The 16,769-nt window shown below is 38.0% G+C and overlaps 1 protein-coding gene across 5 annotated transcripts in view; it reads right to left on the reverse strand.

Moving 5' to 3' along the window:
• Window positions 1-566: 566 nt before the first annotated feature.
• ACTR3B (actin related protein 3B) overlaps window positions 567-16,769 on the reverse strand; it is a 156,991-nt gene continuing 140,788 nt past the window's right edge. For all 5 annotated transcript variants that reach the window (XM_037835760.1, XM_037835759.1, XM_037835758.1 and 2 more), the window contains 3 exons: window positions 2,957-3,082; window positions 1,836-1,919; window positions 567-1,255 (listed from right to left, as the gene is read on the reverse strand). In XM_037835760.1, the coding sequence (XP_037691688.1) occupies window positions 1,160-1,255; window positions 1,836-1,919; window positions 2,957-3,082 (306 nt within the window). In that variant the 3' untranslated portion in view covers window positions 567-1,159. The remainder of the gene's footprint in view (window positions 1,256-1,835; window positions 1,920-2,956; window positions 3,083-16,769) is intronic.

Below are 16,769 nucleotides of genomic sequence, written 5' to 3' on the forward strand. Positions count from 1 at the left end.
TAAACCTAAATTTATTAACTTAGCAAATAACTTTTCAAATCAGCAATCTACTCAGCAAACTTATTAAAAGCATGAATCTTGAATTCCTAAAAAGGGACACTGGCAATCATTAGGAAACTCTTCCCCCACCTCTGCCCCTAAAAATCTCTTAACAGACAGTTATCTGTACCATTTCCAATGCAGAACAAGGCAGTTCACATCATTTGAGGAAATTTCCTTCCATAAACTTGGTATTAATGATCAAACTCTCCACTGGTGGGGAAAAAACAAAGATAATATTATTTAAAAGCAGCACAGATACAAAGGGGAACACCAAAGACCACCACAGGACAGCAGTAAATATTTATAAAGACTCTAATAGGTTTTATTACAATGGTGCAAGGTAGTATTTCATCCAACACTCACCAACAACAAACCATCATCTTCTATAAAGCAGTTCCAGAAAGTTCAAACAAGAAAACTAAAAGATACATTATCTGTAATAATTCTCATAGAATATTGTTTAGTGTTTAAACTTCATGTCACTCCAAATAAAGTATAATCATTTTCTAGCAAATGAGGCCAAAAACAGTTTGCTCTTTTTTATTTTGTCTGTAAACATACTAGAACATGCCTCACAATTAGAAACTTTTATTACAGCACTCCATGACATCAATATCTATCCGTGCTTAGGATCAGCCAGTTGTACCAAATACCATAGAATACAAAATGATAGGAAATATAAACATCAATTTGTATTTCAAGTTTATAACATTTTATTTACAAAAATAGGCTGGGAAGTAAAAGGTTTACACCTTTCCTAGGGAGGAACTATTTTATGCCATTTTCTAGTATTTTTTTCTAACAATTTTTAAAGTGACATTTGAATTCCTTCAGAATTTTGTCTGTCAACTAGAAGCTCAGGTGGAGAGAAGGAGAGAAAATGAGGAGAATTAAAAGGGAAAAAGTGAAGGAAGAAAGAATGGGCATAATAGTCAGCACATACATGGCTTTTGTTGAAATGACTGAGTTGTGCCCTCATGCACTAATGTGATGCAAGCTCACTCCGCAGACAGCGATACCAAACATCATTATTTACAGAAACTGCAGTCTTCTCTGGTTTCGGAAGGACACTTTCCACTCACATATCATGACTTGAATGATCATTTCAAGGCAAATACTATGACATGACTCCAAAGACAGGATTGTGACGGCAAATGCTAGGGCCATACTCTTCATAGTCCTTCTTGGTATGACAAACTTGAAAGAACTCAGGCTAAGAAAAAGCAAAGATTAGGAAGAATATATAAATATTTCATGAAGGAAGTACAATTTTTAAAACTATTAAGTAAATGAGTAACTGCTTATCCAAAACCTTCATTTCTCTTTCTCCAGATCCTTATTGTAAAATTTTGTCTTCTGTGATGGACTGAATAACTGAATGGAGTTTTATTTCCTTATTTTTTATATGTATTCAGCCTATATTTATCTAGGACCAACTATGTCTCAGGTACTATGCTAGGATATTTAACAATTAGTTAGTTATTAACAAATCTAAGAGAAAAAAACAATTAATTGGAAAAGTATTTGAATTAACGATTAATGCAAGATTTTATTGATTGTCTTTGGAGTTCACTTAGCCATAACACCTGTGAAACCTAATTAGCAAGGATGCTTACAAATTAGCTGTGCAATTTAAAAAATCATTAAAATATTTTTGTCTCACAGAATTAACTGTGCAACTGTTTAGAGAAACACAATTAAAACACCGACCACTTAAACTTCATAAGACAACTTTTTTATTTGAATTAGAGAACACAGAAATGAAATATAGAACAATTTAGAAAAAGACTTACAGTTGAGGCAAGCATGGAGCCTCCAAACCAAACAGCATAGCGTTGCATATGATGTGTTATCACCTGAACCTCCACAGGCTTAGGCTAGAAAATAAAGTAATTTATGTTTAGTTCAAGCAGTGCAAAAATTTTTTTATTATAATAATCTTTCAGCTGACAAGGAGATGGTTTCATTCTGAGTTGAGTGCAAAAGAAAAAAACATATGAGTTTTCCTCTCATTTTAATGGTACAACGTCCTTTCCTACTATGATCATGTCTTCGTCCATCAATACTCAATTAGACTGCTGCCTCTTAAAAGAATGTTTCTCAGCCTCTCCTGCTTCAAAATCCTCCTCTCAGTCCCAAACCTAGGTGGATTCAAAGGAACAAAGCATGCAAATCAGGTAAACTTTCTGCAACACTAATAGCATTTTTTAAAACATAAAAAATCCAACCAACTGACCTAATTGATTTTTTAAGCCAAAAAAAAAAAAAAAAAAATCAAATGTTTTAGCACTGTAGAGATAACACCAAATAATAGTTACTAGTCCAAAAATTCTCAGGGAAACTACATTTTTAAAACAGCATGATTCTGTTACAGTGGGGCCTCCTTTCCTCGGTCATATCTATATGTGTTTGCTCCCATTTACCCTATCAAAACCCAATCTTGGTTAAAAGCCTAAATAAAATCACCAGCAAGTTAAGAATTATTATCTTAGAAGAATACTATGTAAACTTCCTGCTAATATTCGTTATTTTAGTTTAATGAGAACATTTCTAAAGGACATTAAAGATCCTCACCATAAATAAATCTATCTCCCTGGGATACTGGTCATTACACTACACGCCTGATCTCTTATGATACAAAAGAAAATTGCTGGCAAACGTGGGTCAGTGGTAGCATAAAATTGCTGCTGCTGCATCACTAGGTATATCAGTCTTAACTACGCTTGGATTGGATTCAGGCCACAAACCTCTGAAGGTAATTTCACAGTGTGGCTAAGAAAGCGATTCAAACTTGTTTTTATTTCATGCTACCCAGACAAGCCACTTAAGTTTTATGTTAAAGAAGAGAGAGCCAAGTCAGTTCTATTGCAGAAACTCCATTTCTTTAACGTGTTTACAGTCACTGGTCTCCTACCTTTATTCTGCCACCACTGAGCTCTTCACTAAGTTTTAATCTGGCATCCACCACTCTTTTTAAATCTCTCTGTAGTCGACGTCCAAAATCCCTGAACATTGTTGAACCTCCTGAAAGAACGACATTCTAAAAGACACAAAGCAGAAGGGTTTCCTTTGGATGAAACAATCCACCCACATCTTTCTAGTAAACTGTCCCACAACAAAATTCTCATGTCCAATCATTTATATGAATGACACACTTCACATATATGAAAAGATACTAATCTAAACAAAGATTAGATTGTCAAAAAAAGAAAAAGCTATCAAATAAAAAGCTTCGATTGTCTTATTTTTCCTGTGCCCAAAATGTATCACCAAATTCTTCCTCTCAGTACTTTCCCTCAATTAAAACCAAATGAAAACACAAAACAATTCTGCTTCCAGGTGTTCCCTGTGGTCCACGCAGAACCCTTACAAGGATGAGGAAAACAAAACAAACTGAATAAATTGACTAAATGACTTTTTATAATTTTATTTTAATCTCAGGTCAAATTAACATTGGATCTTTGGCTGCTATGCCTTACCTAATCACTGGGAGTGGGGGAAGTCTTCCAATTAATACTTGAAATTTTTAGTGGGGTGATCTTGGAGAAAAAGGGAGCATAACTGAATTACTCAGAAAAATGTTTTCAAATGAGCCATACTTTCTGCCCACTTCCCCTCTATCACTTTAGAATTCTGATAAACGGCCAGATCAGAAGCTTGTGTGTGGAAGGCTGAGGAAAGAGAGAACCTACATTAAATTTTCTATCAGTTTTTGATGAAGGATCAAAATTTTATTCTTTCAGGCTAATTCTACAGGATATTATTTAGGACAATAAAAGTAAAATTAGGTTTTTCTTGATTTAACTTTCTTAAAGAAAATATCATTTAAGAAAAGTATATACAAAGAAAATAAAATAATGTTTCAAGGAGTCCAAAAGCCATATTTCAAGGATCTGACCCTGCTTTTCCTGAAATCAGCTGAACAATTACAGGACTATCTTCTTGCAGGCACTCTTCCAAGTAAGCTTTATATGTTTGAATAGTAAATCCCTCACCAAGTTTACATGTAAGCAGACATCCCAAGAAACTGGTATGAGGAAAATGCATTTTTCTGTCCCTAGTGACCAGAGTAATAGATTATACAATATCAGAGTTGTCCTTTCTTGCTTGTTGCTAGTTTTAGGAAAAAGAGATACTATTGGACAAAAAGTGATCATATTTCTTTAATTTTAACTCTTAGAATAGCTGTCCCAGCACACATTTGGTCTGAGGAATAGACAGGTGAAATCAGAAAGATGAAGAGTGAAAAAGAGCAAGAGGCCATGAAAAGCCATTAATGATCTCATCTTCTATCTGTGGAACTACTCAAATTCCACCCTGAGTGCCTTTAGAGAGAAATTTCACCTATAACATCTTATCAACAGATTTTTAATAAACTAAAAAAGGCTCTTCCTGCTCTAGTTGCCAAGTTGAAAAGAACTGTCAGAAGGCTTTAAGAAAAAATAAAAAGCTTTTTAAATGCCTTGGCTGGGTTACCAATTAACATGAGAAACCATTAACAAGGAGCCACCCAGAGTCTCACCAAATTGTACTACAATTTTGTTATCACCTTCAAAAATTATGAGTTTACTATTTTTAAAGGAGGATCTGAGGAATGGTTACGAAATAAATCTTCCACGCCTCTCTATCTAGTGGTGAGAAATACCATGGAAGCCCAGAGCCATTAATATCTTAGCATTCCCCCCAACTTTTTTCAACTTTCTACTAAAAGGAAAATGACAGTACATACTGTAGATTCTCTAACTGGGTAACCCTTCCTCAAACTATATTTCTAGGGATAAACTAAACAAAGCCCCTGGTAAAGGCTTTCTGCCACCAGAATTGTGTATGGTCGGTTCTCCCAAGTGGGCTTCAATGGTTACAAACTCATTTGTCTCTTAAAAGTCCTTGGGAGTGGGCCCACCTAGGGAAACCCAGGTTGTTGCCTAATTTTATTTCTTAACAGGAAATCTTCTACTAAGAGCCCCCTCTTCCCACAACATATAGACCCATCAGGTTACTGGTCACCTATCTTTTTCTTGACAAATTGTTAGCCTAGATTTCTCAAGCCAACATCCTATTCCAGGATCAGTATCACGCACAATCATTGTTGTACTCTGCCACCTTGTGAAGAAATCTCTCAGGAACATAAGTTGATGTCTGACCATCAACCATAGCTGTAGTTATCTATGCATTAAATACACGGTGACCTTTAGTTACTAATGCTCATAGATGAGGATAGGTAGGAACAAGTTCCAGACTGACTGGATGGCAATTTTAAATAATGTAATAAAGGGGTGTATTTTGATCCCCATCTTCTTTAGGTCAGGTATCTTAACATGGTAACACTTAGATAAACTGCATACCTAATTACTATTAAAAAGCATTCCTGATATTTTGATTGTCATCTCTTAGAATAAGCCTCCACTGACAACTGACAACTGGTCCTGCTCATTACTGGCCAACAGACTGGCAGATGATTTTCTGGAGAAACTCTGGCTTAAACCTAATGAATAATTAATGGAGCTTGGGGGAGGGACAAGGAGGGTGCACTACATTAAATTAGACATTCCTAAGGATGTTTTGGTTTTGGTTTTGGTTTTTTGTTAGTGTTTTTTCACTTTATTTGTTTAAAAGCCCACCACAGACAACTTCTTCATTAGGAAATTTTCAGGCTAAAATTATTGCAGCCACACTCTATGGCATGGAAACTTGAGGACCTGGTCTCCTAAAATACCATGTTTACAGTGGTTCCAAAACTGCTTCTTGAGGAAGATACTGGTCCCATCCAAGAGCAATCCCCTCAGCTCCCTCAGTGTGGAGATGAGAGGGCCACAGTGACCAGGTTCCTTAATTTTCACAAGAAAACATTTAAAGTGTATTCTTCACTCAAATGACTGTTTAAGAAATGGATCTGCTGTTAACTGCAACACCGAATACCCAATACCATCATCAATAATTTTCTGCTGCCTTATCTCAAAACTGGGGCTTTTGTTATTTTGGAAGATAATCTAAAGGACACGTAGTTCATTCATGCCTCTAAGTAGTCTACACTTTGTTACTGCATCAAAATATACCTTCAGAAAGCTGCCTGTGCAGTCAGCACTCTTTTGGTATTCATCCAAAGAACTGCTTCTACTGACTCTACACTCCAAACTCAAGCAGAGGGTAATCTGAAGATAAAGCACTTAGAAAGTCACTTCATTACCTCTTAAAGGGACATGTGGAGAAAGTACCCTTAGTGAGGGTCTACAGAAGAAATTTCTCTGAGGTCTCTGTCAGGTCACAATGGACCTCTCAGAACAACCCATTGGTTTTGGTCATGTTAAGTAAAATAAAATGACTGCCTGCATAGGGTGTTGCTGGGAAAAGGTCCCTTTCTGGGAAGGGCTTTTCCAGAAAACAAAGACAACTGACCTGCAGGAGAGTTTCAAGAAAATGGAACACACTCTACAGGATTGCTGAGAAGCAATACCTGGCGTTAAACCTAGTTTCAGTCTAATAGAGAGAGCTTATCAGAATGGACAAGCATACTATGCTAATAGATGTATATCTGCTCCCCACTTTATAAGATCTCCCCCTTTGTAAAATGGAAACTTAATGACAGCCAATCAGAACACTTCCTCACTTGCTTCAGTGTTCACCCTCTATGAGCTCCCCCTTTCCACTACCTCAGCGGAGCTCCCTTCTACTTTCTGAATGGAATGCTGCCTGGTTCCTGAATCCGTCAATAAAGCTGTAAGAACATAAACTGCACGAAAAGTTTTTCTTTTGTCAGTCATATGTCTTATAAACACTGTGATTTCCACCACAGATTATTTCTCCTTCTTCCCTCTGGTCACTGTGAAACTTAAAGCCAATGTAGGGCCTTTTTCTAACGGCCATATAGGACTGTATGGTGTACATTAGTCTGTCCTACTCTTAAACTGCTGTATTATTCTGCTAATCTCATTTTTTCTTACAGATTCCTTCAGCTATTTTATCCTTTTATTTAGCCCAGTAGAAGGCAGGCAGTCAAGAAGAAAGGGAAGCAGAAAGGAGAGGAGAGAATGAAGGGAAAGGTGGAGGGATTTCAAAGGGTAGAAAAATAGGGAAGCTGAACACAAAAGAACTATCTTCAGGCAAAAAAAAAAAGGGGAGGTGGTTAGTAGTTAAATGGGACTAGAGTTTACGAAAGAATGTGTAGTCCTAATTTCGAATTTCTTTCTTTAGTAATGCATTCATTAAAAAACATACTTTGACAGCCTAAACTTCCATATTATCTACAGTAAACATCCAATTCAACTCAACAAGCACTTACTGTTGTATTAAAGGCAATGAAATACAAATGCTAATAAAAAGATCTTGTGAGAACTACAGAGCAGAAATGAGTACCTAATGTACTCTAAGACGATACCTAAATTCCTGAAATCTAGAAATTCTTAAAGGAGTCTTTGGTAGACTGGATCATGTCCCTCACAAAACGTATGTTCAGGTCCCAATTTCTAGTCCTGTAGGCATGAACCTATTTGTAAATAGGACCCCTGAAGACATTATTCGTTAAGGTGTGCCCGTGCTGAATGACAGTGGCCTTACCTAACATGGCTGGAGTCCTTACAAGCAAAGGAAATTGGACATGGAAGGAGGAAGCCACAGGGAGCAGCCAAAAGCTGCAAGCCAACAGAACCGGAAAGAGAAAAGAGAAGACACCACCATGTGCACTGCCATGTGATAGAAAAGCTAAAGAACCCCAGAAATTGCAGGCAGCCAGCCCTAGACTACCACAGTCTTCAGGGAGAAAGCATCACCTTGCTAAAGCTTTAATTTTGCACTTTTCCTAGCCTCAAAACTATGAGCCAACAAATTGCTATTGTTTAAGCCAACTCCTTGTATGGTATGTTTTAGCAGTCAAGAAACCAAGACAAGGGTCTATGGCCCCAAAAAAGTTAGAAAAACTATAAATATGAAACTTAAACACATTGTATCATTCTATAAATGTGTATTTTAACAAGTTAAATGCATTTACATGCTTTTTGAATATTCTAAAAGTATTTTAAATTGTTTCAGATTTTTCTCTAAAAAGAAATTCTATTTGTTTCATACATTTGTTTAAAAAATAAAACTCAATCTTTCTTTTTATTTAAAGATGTAGAGTGTATAAGAGAAGTTGCAAATAAATTCCCAGGAAGATAACTGTAAGCAAAAGCTATGAATACACTGACAATAAAATCTTATGGAGAAAGCCCTGGAGACACCTGGGAGCCCAAAAAAAAAAAAAAAAAAAAAAAAAAAAAAAAAAAAAAAAAAATCCCACGCTCTACTTCATCTTTTCATTCCCTCTTGGTATTTTCTGAAATTTTAAATCCCCACCAATGCAGCAGAGCTACACAGTCAATCAAGTTCCTACTTCATTACACTTTACCCAATGCAAAATAAAGCCTTCCTACCCTAAATTCACCCCTATAAGACAGACAAACTTCTGTCTAATCAATAGAAGTGAAGCTAATTTCTTTTTTGTCTATAGAAATTGTCTGCCATCCCTATAAGCTCGAGTTGCTTGTTTTTGCAAGTGATCTGGCTTCCTTGCTGCAGCAAAACTTTTGGTGCCCCGAATAAAATGCTCTAATTTGCAAACTTGACTCTGATTTCAACAAGTTTGGAGGCCCCAACAAGATATAGAAGGTGCCCCTCTGGGACTGTGGGCTCTAGTGACTGACCAGGTAAGGTGCCCATGACATGCCCTTGTGTCTACTGCTCGACTGTCAAGAATCTGCAACCCCCAAGGTAAACTCTTCCTATATCAGAACTCCACAATTTGCATCGAATTCAATATCCTTTGGTTCAGGTACCTTTCATTTGGGTTCTATCATGAGCATCCCCATTTGGTTTAATTCACTCCTCCCTCCCAAGGTCTTAAATTTCTGACTGCCTCTTCAGAGCCTCCTTTTCTGCCCATAGAGCTGCTCCTGGTTCAGTCTGAGGGTCTGTGTGGTCCTTCCATTTCCCAGGACTCTCCATTGAGGTCAGAACAGGTCCTGAATGGCTGAATTGAAAAGCTCAGGACTCCAAGACAAATGGTACATTTCATCTGACCACAGCATAATGGGCTCAACTTGCTCTGAGTCTCCCTCTCCTCTACCTGCTAGAAATCCTCCTTCTTATATGTGGTCATGCTATATGTAACTTTCTCTGTGCACAGGTGGACATGACAGAAGACGATCTGTCTTTGCAGCAGCCACTTCGCAAAAAGTGGGGAACTTTTGATTTGCACGAAATTGTGCACTAGAGAGGCACCTTCAAAAAGAAAGGATCTAAGACTTCTCAGAAAAAATAGGGAGCATTCTTAATTGATATGCAGAGACTACTAGACTACGATCTGCATCCATAATAGCCTCACTTAAACATTCATTAGAAAAAGAAAAGTCCAAAACTTAAAGAGAAATAAACTCGAAACTGAACCTATCACTCACCCAGCTTCCCTTTATCCAGCCTTCCCCCATATCTTTTGAACAGGTTCCACCATCTGTCTAAGCATTCTGTTATTCATCCAGTACCCCTTACAATGCCCAATATCTCCATCCTCAATAATACCATATTTTCACCATGATTTCCTTTTGTCTCCTCTTTATTCTATTCTGCCTTATGCACGTCTACCTTAAATACAATTCCTTTACCCTTCTAGCACATGATAGAGCAAATGAAACCACAGTAACTGCTGGATGCGTTCCCATCCTGCACTTAGTCCCCAAAGTATTCCTCTAATAACCATCCCCTTTAGACATGTAGACTTGGCTCCGAAGGAAACATCTGATACACTGATCACACAGATATCCTTTTTAGAATAATTCTGGACTGTGCCTTAAGAGTCTCCAAGACTGGGATTATGATATGGCCTTTCTAGCCCAAAGGATGTGGTGTTTTTCTAGAAACCAGACAGATAATAATGGCCACAGTGTAAGGTATAGTACATGTTCAGTATCTACAAGGCAAGACTCCTTTTACTTCCACGAAACAGGATGACACTGTAGGAGCCAGACCCCCTTTAGAGACACCATTTTCTCCAAGTACCCTAAGGTTTTAATATCATAAGAACTTATTCCACTCAGGGCACAAATTTCTGGTGAGCTGAAAGGTCAGGCAAAGGTTAAATGGGACCAAGATGTCAGGTAACAATAAAGATGATGGTGGTTATAATCCTTCTTTTGGAGTTTACACCCAATTAACCCTACAAGCTAATATCCCATTTCTTAAAGGCAATAAATACCCTTATTGTGCTCTTCAAGAAGCATAATTTTGTATGTGGACACAAGACATATAAAATACTACCCATATTTGGGTTGGTTCCTTTTCTATAGCTTATGCTATTGCCCAAATGGCTATTTATGATAAACTTCCAAAAGGGAAAATTAGAAACATAAAGGCTTTTATGACCTCTTCCTATACAACAGAAACTCATGAAGAAACTACTGCCTGCCAAACTAGAGACAGCTCTAAAAGGATCATGAAAAAATCCATTAACCCAGATTAAATCACGGGGTGTTCTGTTCTTTGCATTATTCCCCTTGTCAATGTGGCAACTATTTCCTGCATTGGAAGATACCCTGTAAGATTGCAGATGGTATTTAAAAAGGTAGCATTAGTGTTTAAGAAGAAAATCTATCTCCCACCTAGGGTAGACTATTAAATCACTAGCTGATGAAATATCAAAACTTCACAAAATGACTCTACAAAATCAACTGGCACTAGACTATCTTCTGGCTTCCCAAAGAGGTATGTGTGCACTAGTATGTACCCAGTGCTCTGTATTTGTAAATGACAGTCAAAAGGAAGTTTACTAAGAGGTAATAGCAACAGAAGCCCATGCTAGAGAAGCAGCCAAATCAGCTTACATATCTCCCATATCTGATTAGTCTGATTTTCTTTTTGGATGGCTTCTAAGGTCATGGGGACCTTGGCTCAGAGATGTCCAAATGCGAGCACTAGTTATCCCCTTAATCATAGTATTCATAATATCCCTCATCCATCGTCTGATTTCTCAAATCTCAAATGCTACAAGCAAAGTCTAACTAGACAAATGATACAAATGAGGATACAAACCAGCACAAACAGGATGACAAAAGTCTCGAACTTCAGCAAACACACAAAATCAGTTAACTACAAAAGACTTTTAGTGGTGAATGAGAGACTAACAAATCTTTGGTCATACCTTCATAACCAAGGACAGAACCAAAAAGAAGAAATTGATAAAATTATATAGACAAAGTGCTGGGGGCCTCTCAGAGCCCCCAAAACCCATACCCTAATTCATCTTTGAACTCCCTCTTGAGTTTCTTTTGAAATTTTAAATTCCCACCCAAGCAGCTAACCCAGATGGTCAATCAAGCCCCTAGCTCACTATTTTCGACCCAATACAAAATAAGGCCCACCTGCCCTAAATCTGCCCTATAGGGAAGATAAACTCCTGTCCAATCAATAGGAGTCAAGTTAACTTGCTTTTTATTTCTATAAAAATCATACACCATCCCAGAAGCTAAAAGCTGTTTACATTTTTGCAAGTGATCTGGCTTCTTTGCTGCAGCAAAACTTTTGATGACCCAAATAAAATGATTCTCAACTCTGATTTGTCTTTCAACATTGAACTTTAAAAGAGAGGTCAATGCACAGTTGGCAGAACTCTCACTCAGACGTACCTGCTTTCCACCTTTAATGAGAATGTTCTAAGAGCTGCACTAGGACCCCATCCAACAGGCCCTTAAAAAAGAGCCAAGGCATTTCAGGAGCAGTCATCATCTCAAGAGAATCTCTGAAGGGAATTCACTACCCAGCAAGAGATAGGAGCCAAATAGCCTTCTTCTTATGTTGCTTTATTATCAGGAATTATTAATCCCTCACTGTTAAATGTAACATGACATCAAAATATCCAGTTCATCATGGACTAGAAAAGTTCCACATACTTATTATACTCTGTCTTGGTCAGTGTAGTTAAACAAGATTAAAGATGGTAAGCTTTATGAAACCTGAAGGGATTGAATGTTTAAAACTATGAAACCTGAATACGTGCAAGAATCACGATTACCTCAGTCATTGAGAATATTAAGGAGGAGTTAGAAAATTTAGAAAGTAATGTCACGATTTCAAAAAGTACTCAACAAATGAGAATATGGAAGAGAGCAGAAATGAAAAGATTTTAACTGTATCTGAATCCAAGGTGTAATAAAATTAATGTACTATGTATATACACAGAATATATTGCAAATAAATAGCTATTTAAAATTCACAGCAATGAGAAAGATAAAGAAATGCAAAAGACTCAGATTGGGTCAATTAAGACACCCTAAGTTGCAAGTTACAAAAATAAGGTCGAGGCAAAATTATAGTTTTTAAATAAACACGTATTAATTTTGTGGTTTTTCAAAATTATTTTAAAGGCAAATCTTGAAAATTAAAAAGCACTTTTAAATATGCCATGTAAAAAATCATGAAAAAAGTATAAAATAAGGGCAGCAATACATTTTTATACTTGAAATAAATACATCTCTCTAAAGAAAAAACAACCCTTAGGAATATTAAATTTAAAAATGCTATCTTTTCATAATTTAAGTTCATAAGGGAAAATATCACATTTTTTCTATTAATGAAAACCACTGACATTTAGTTTAGAAAAACAAACTTTAAAAATAAAGTTAGGGAGGCGGGGCAAGATGGCGGACTGGTGAGCTGTATGTTTTAGTTACTCCTCCAGGAAAGTAGGTAGAAAGCCAGGAACTGCGTGGACTAGACACCACAGAGCAATCTGACTTTGGGCATACTTCATACAACACTCATGAAAACGTGGAACTGCTGAGATCACCGAAATCTGTAAGTTTTTGCGGCCAGGGGACCCGCGCCCCTCCCTGCCAGGCTCAGTCCCGTGGGAGGAGGGGCTGTCAGCTCCGGGAAGGAGAAGGGAGAACTGCAGTGGCAGCCCTTATCAGAAACTCATTCTACTGATCCAAACTCCAACCATAGACAGACTGAGAGCAGACACCAGAGAATCTGAGAGCAGCCAGCCCAGCAGAGAGGAGAGAGGCATAGAAAAAAAACAACGCAAAAAACTCCAAAATAAAAGCAGAGGATTTTTGGAGTTCTGGTGAACATAGAAAGGGGAAGGGCAGAGCTCAGGCCCTGAGGCGCATATGCAAATCCCGAAGAAAAGCTGATCTCTCTGCCCTGTGGACATTTCCTTAATGGCCCTGGTTGCTTTGTCTCTTAGCATTTCAATAACCCATTAGATCTCTGAGGAGGGCCCTTTTTTTTTTTTTTTAATCCTTTTTTCTTTTTCTAAAATAATTACTCTAAGAAGCCCAATACAGAAAGCTTCAAAGACCTGCAATTTGGGCAGGTCAAGTCAAGAGCAGAACTAAGAGAGCTCTGAGACAAAAGGCAATAATCCAGTGGCTGAGAAAATTCACTAAACACCACAACTTCCCAAGAAAAGGGGGGTGTCCGCTCACAGCCATCATCCTGGTGGACAGGAAACACTCCTGCCCATCGCCAGCCCCATAGCCCAGAGCTGCCCCAGACAACCCAGTGTGACGGAAGTGCTTCAAATAACAGGCACACACCACAAAACTGGGCGTGGACATTAGCCTTCCCTGCAACCTCAGCTGATTGTTCCAGAGTTGAGAAGGTGGAGCAGTGTGAATTAACAAAGCCCCATTCAGCCATCATTTCAGCAGACTGGGAGCCTCCCTACACAGCCCAGCAGCCCAGAAGTGCCCTGGGGGGACGGCACTCATCTGTGACATAGCACAGTCATCCCTCAACAGAGGACCCGGGGTACACAGCCTGGAAGAGGGGCCCACTTGCAAGTCTCAGGAGCCATACACCAATACCAAGGACTTGTGGGTCAGTGGCAGAGACAAACTGTGGCAGGACTGAACTGAAGGATTAGACTATTGCAGCAGCTTTAAAACTCTAGGATCACCAGGGAGATTTGATTGTTAGGGCCACCCCCCCTCCCTGACTGCCCAGAAACACGCCCCATATACAGGGCAGGCAACACCAAATACACACGCAAGCTTGGGACACCAATTGGACCCCACAAGACTCACTCCCCCACTCACCAAAAAGGCTAAGCAGGGGAGAACTGGCTTGTGGAGAACAGGTGGCTCGTGGACGCCACCTGCTGGTTAGTTAGAGAAAGTGTACTCCACGAAGCTGTAGATCTGATAAATTAGAGATAAGGACTTCAATTGGTCTACAAATCCTAAAAGAACCCTATCAAGTTCAGCAAATGCCACCAGGCCAAAAACAACAGAAAATTCTAAAGCATATGAAAAAACCAGACGATATGGATAACCCAAGCCCAAGCACCCAAATCAAAATACCAGAAAAGACACAGCACCTAGAGCAGCTACTCAAAGAACTAAAGATGAACAATGAGACCATAGTACGGGATACAAAGGAAATCAAGAAGACCCTAGAACAGCATAAAGAAGACACTGCAAGACTAAATAAAAAAACGGATGATCTTATGGAAATTAAAGAAACTGGTGCCCAAATTACAAAGATTCTGGACACTCATAGTACAAGACTAGAGGAAGTTGAACAACGAATCAGTGACCTGGAAGATGACACAATGGAAAATGAAAGCATAAAAGAAAGAATGGGGAAAAAAAATGAAAAAATTGAAATGGACCTTAGGGATATGATAGATAATATGAAACGTCTGAATATAAGACTCATTGGTGTCCCAGAAGGGGAAGAAAAGGGTAAAGGTCTAAGAAGAGTATTCAAAGAAATTGTTGGGGGAAACTTCCCAAGTCTTCTAAACAACATCAATACACAAATCATAAATGCTCAGCGAACTCCAAATAGAATAAATCCAAATAAACCCACTCCGAGACATATACTGATCACACTGTCAAACACAGAAGAGAAGGAGCAAGTTCTGAAAGCAGAAAGAGAAAAGCAATTCACCACATACAAAGGAAACAGCATAAGACTAAGTAGTGACTACTCAGCAGCCACCATGGAGGCAAGAAGGCAGTGGCACGATATATTTAAAATTCTGAGTGAGAAAAATTTCCAGCCAAGAATACTTTATCCAACAAAGCTCTCCTTCAAATTTGAGGGAGAGCTTAAATTTTTCACAGACAAACAACTGCTGAGAGAATTTGCTAACAAGAGACCTGCCCTACTGGAGATACTCAAGGGAGCCCTACAGACAGAGAAACAAAGAAAGGACAGAGAGACTTGGAGAAAGGTTCACTACTAAAGAGATTCGGTATGGGTACAATAAAGGATATTAATAGACAGAGGGGAAAAATATGACAAACATAAACCAAAGGATAAGATGGCTGATTCAAGAAATGCCTTCACGGTTATAACGTTGAATGTAAATGGATTAAACTCCCCAATTAAAAGATATAGATTCGCAGAATGGATCAAAAAAAATGAACCATCAATATGTTGCATACAAGAGACTCATCTTAGACACAGGGACACAAAGAAACTGAAAGTGAAAGGATGGAAAAAATATTTCATGCAAGCTACAGCCAAAAGAAAGCAGGTGTAGCAATATTAATCTCAGATAAAATAGACTTCAAATGCAGGGATGTTTTGAGAGACAAAGAAGGCCACTACATACTAATAAAAGGGGCAATTCAGCAAGAAGAAATAACAATCGTAAATGTCTATGCACCCAATCAAGGTGCCACAAAATACATGAGAGAAACACTGTCAAAACTAAAGGAAGCAATTGATGTTTCCACAATAATCGTGGGAGACTTCAACACATCACTCTCTCCTACAGCTAGATCAACCAGACAGAAGACCAATAAGGAAATTGAAAACCTAAACAATCTGATAAATGAATTAGATTTAACAGACATATACAGGACATTACATCCCAAATCACCAGGATACACATACTTTTCTAGTGCTCATGGAACTTTCTCCAGAATAGATCATATGCTGGGACATAAAACAAGCCTCAATAAATTTAAAAAGATTGAAATTATTCAAAGCACATTCTCTGACCACAATGGAATACAATTAGAAGTCAATAGCCATCAGAGACTTAGAAAATTCACAAATACCTGGAGGTTAAACAACACACTCCTAAACTATCAGTGGGTTAAAGAAGAAATAGCAAGAGAAATTGCTAAATATATAGAGACGAATGAAATTGAGAACACAACATACCAAAACCTATGGGATGCAGCAAAAGCAGTGCTAAGGGGGAAATTTATAGCACTAAACGCATATATTAAAAAGGAAGAAAGAGCGAAAATCAAAGAACTAATGGATCAACTGAAGAAGCTAGAAAATGAACAGCAAACCAATCCTAAACCAAGTAGAAGAAAAGAAATAACAAGGATTAAAGCTTAAATAAATGACATAGAGAACAAAAAAACAATAGAGAGGATAAATATCACCAAAAGTTGGTTCTTTGAGAAGATCAACAAGATTGACAAGCCCCTACCTAGACTGACAAAATCAAAAAGAGAGAAGACCCATATAAACCAAATAATGAATGAAAAAGGTGACATAACTGCAGATCCTGAAGAAATTAAAAAAATTATAAGACGATATTATGAACAACTGTATGGCAACAAACTGGATAATGTAGAGGAAATGGACAATTTCCTGGAAACATATGAACAACCTAGACTGACCAGAGAAGAAATAGAAGACCTCAACCAACCCATCACAAGCAAAGAGATCCAATCAAAAATCTTCCCACAAATAAATGCCCAGGGCCAGATGGCTTCACAGGGGAATTC

The sequence above is a fragment of the Choloepus didactylus genome, chromosome 5 (assembly GCF_015220235.1).
Source record: "Choloepus didactylus isolate mChoDid1 chromosome 5, mChoDid1.pri, whole genome shotgun sequence".
NCBI classification, from domain to species: domain Eukaryota; kingdom Metazoa; phylum Chordata; class Mammalia; order Pilosa; family Megalonychidae; genus Choloepus; species Choloepus didactylus.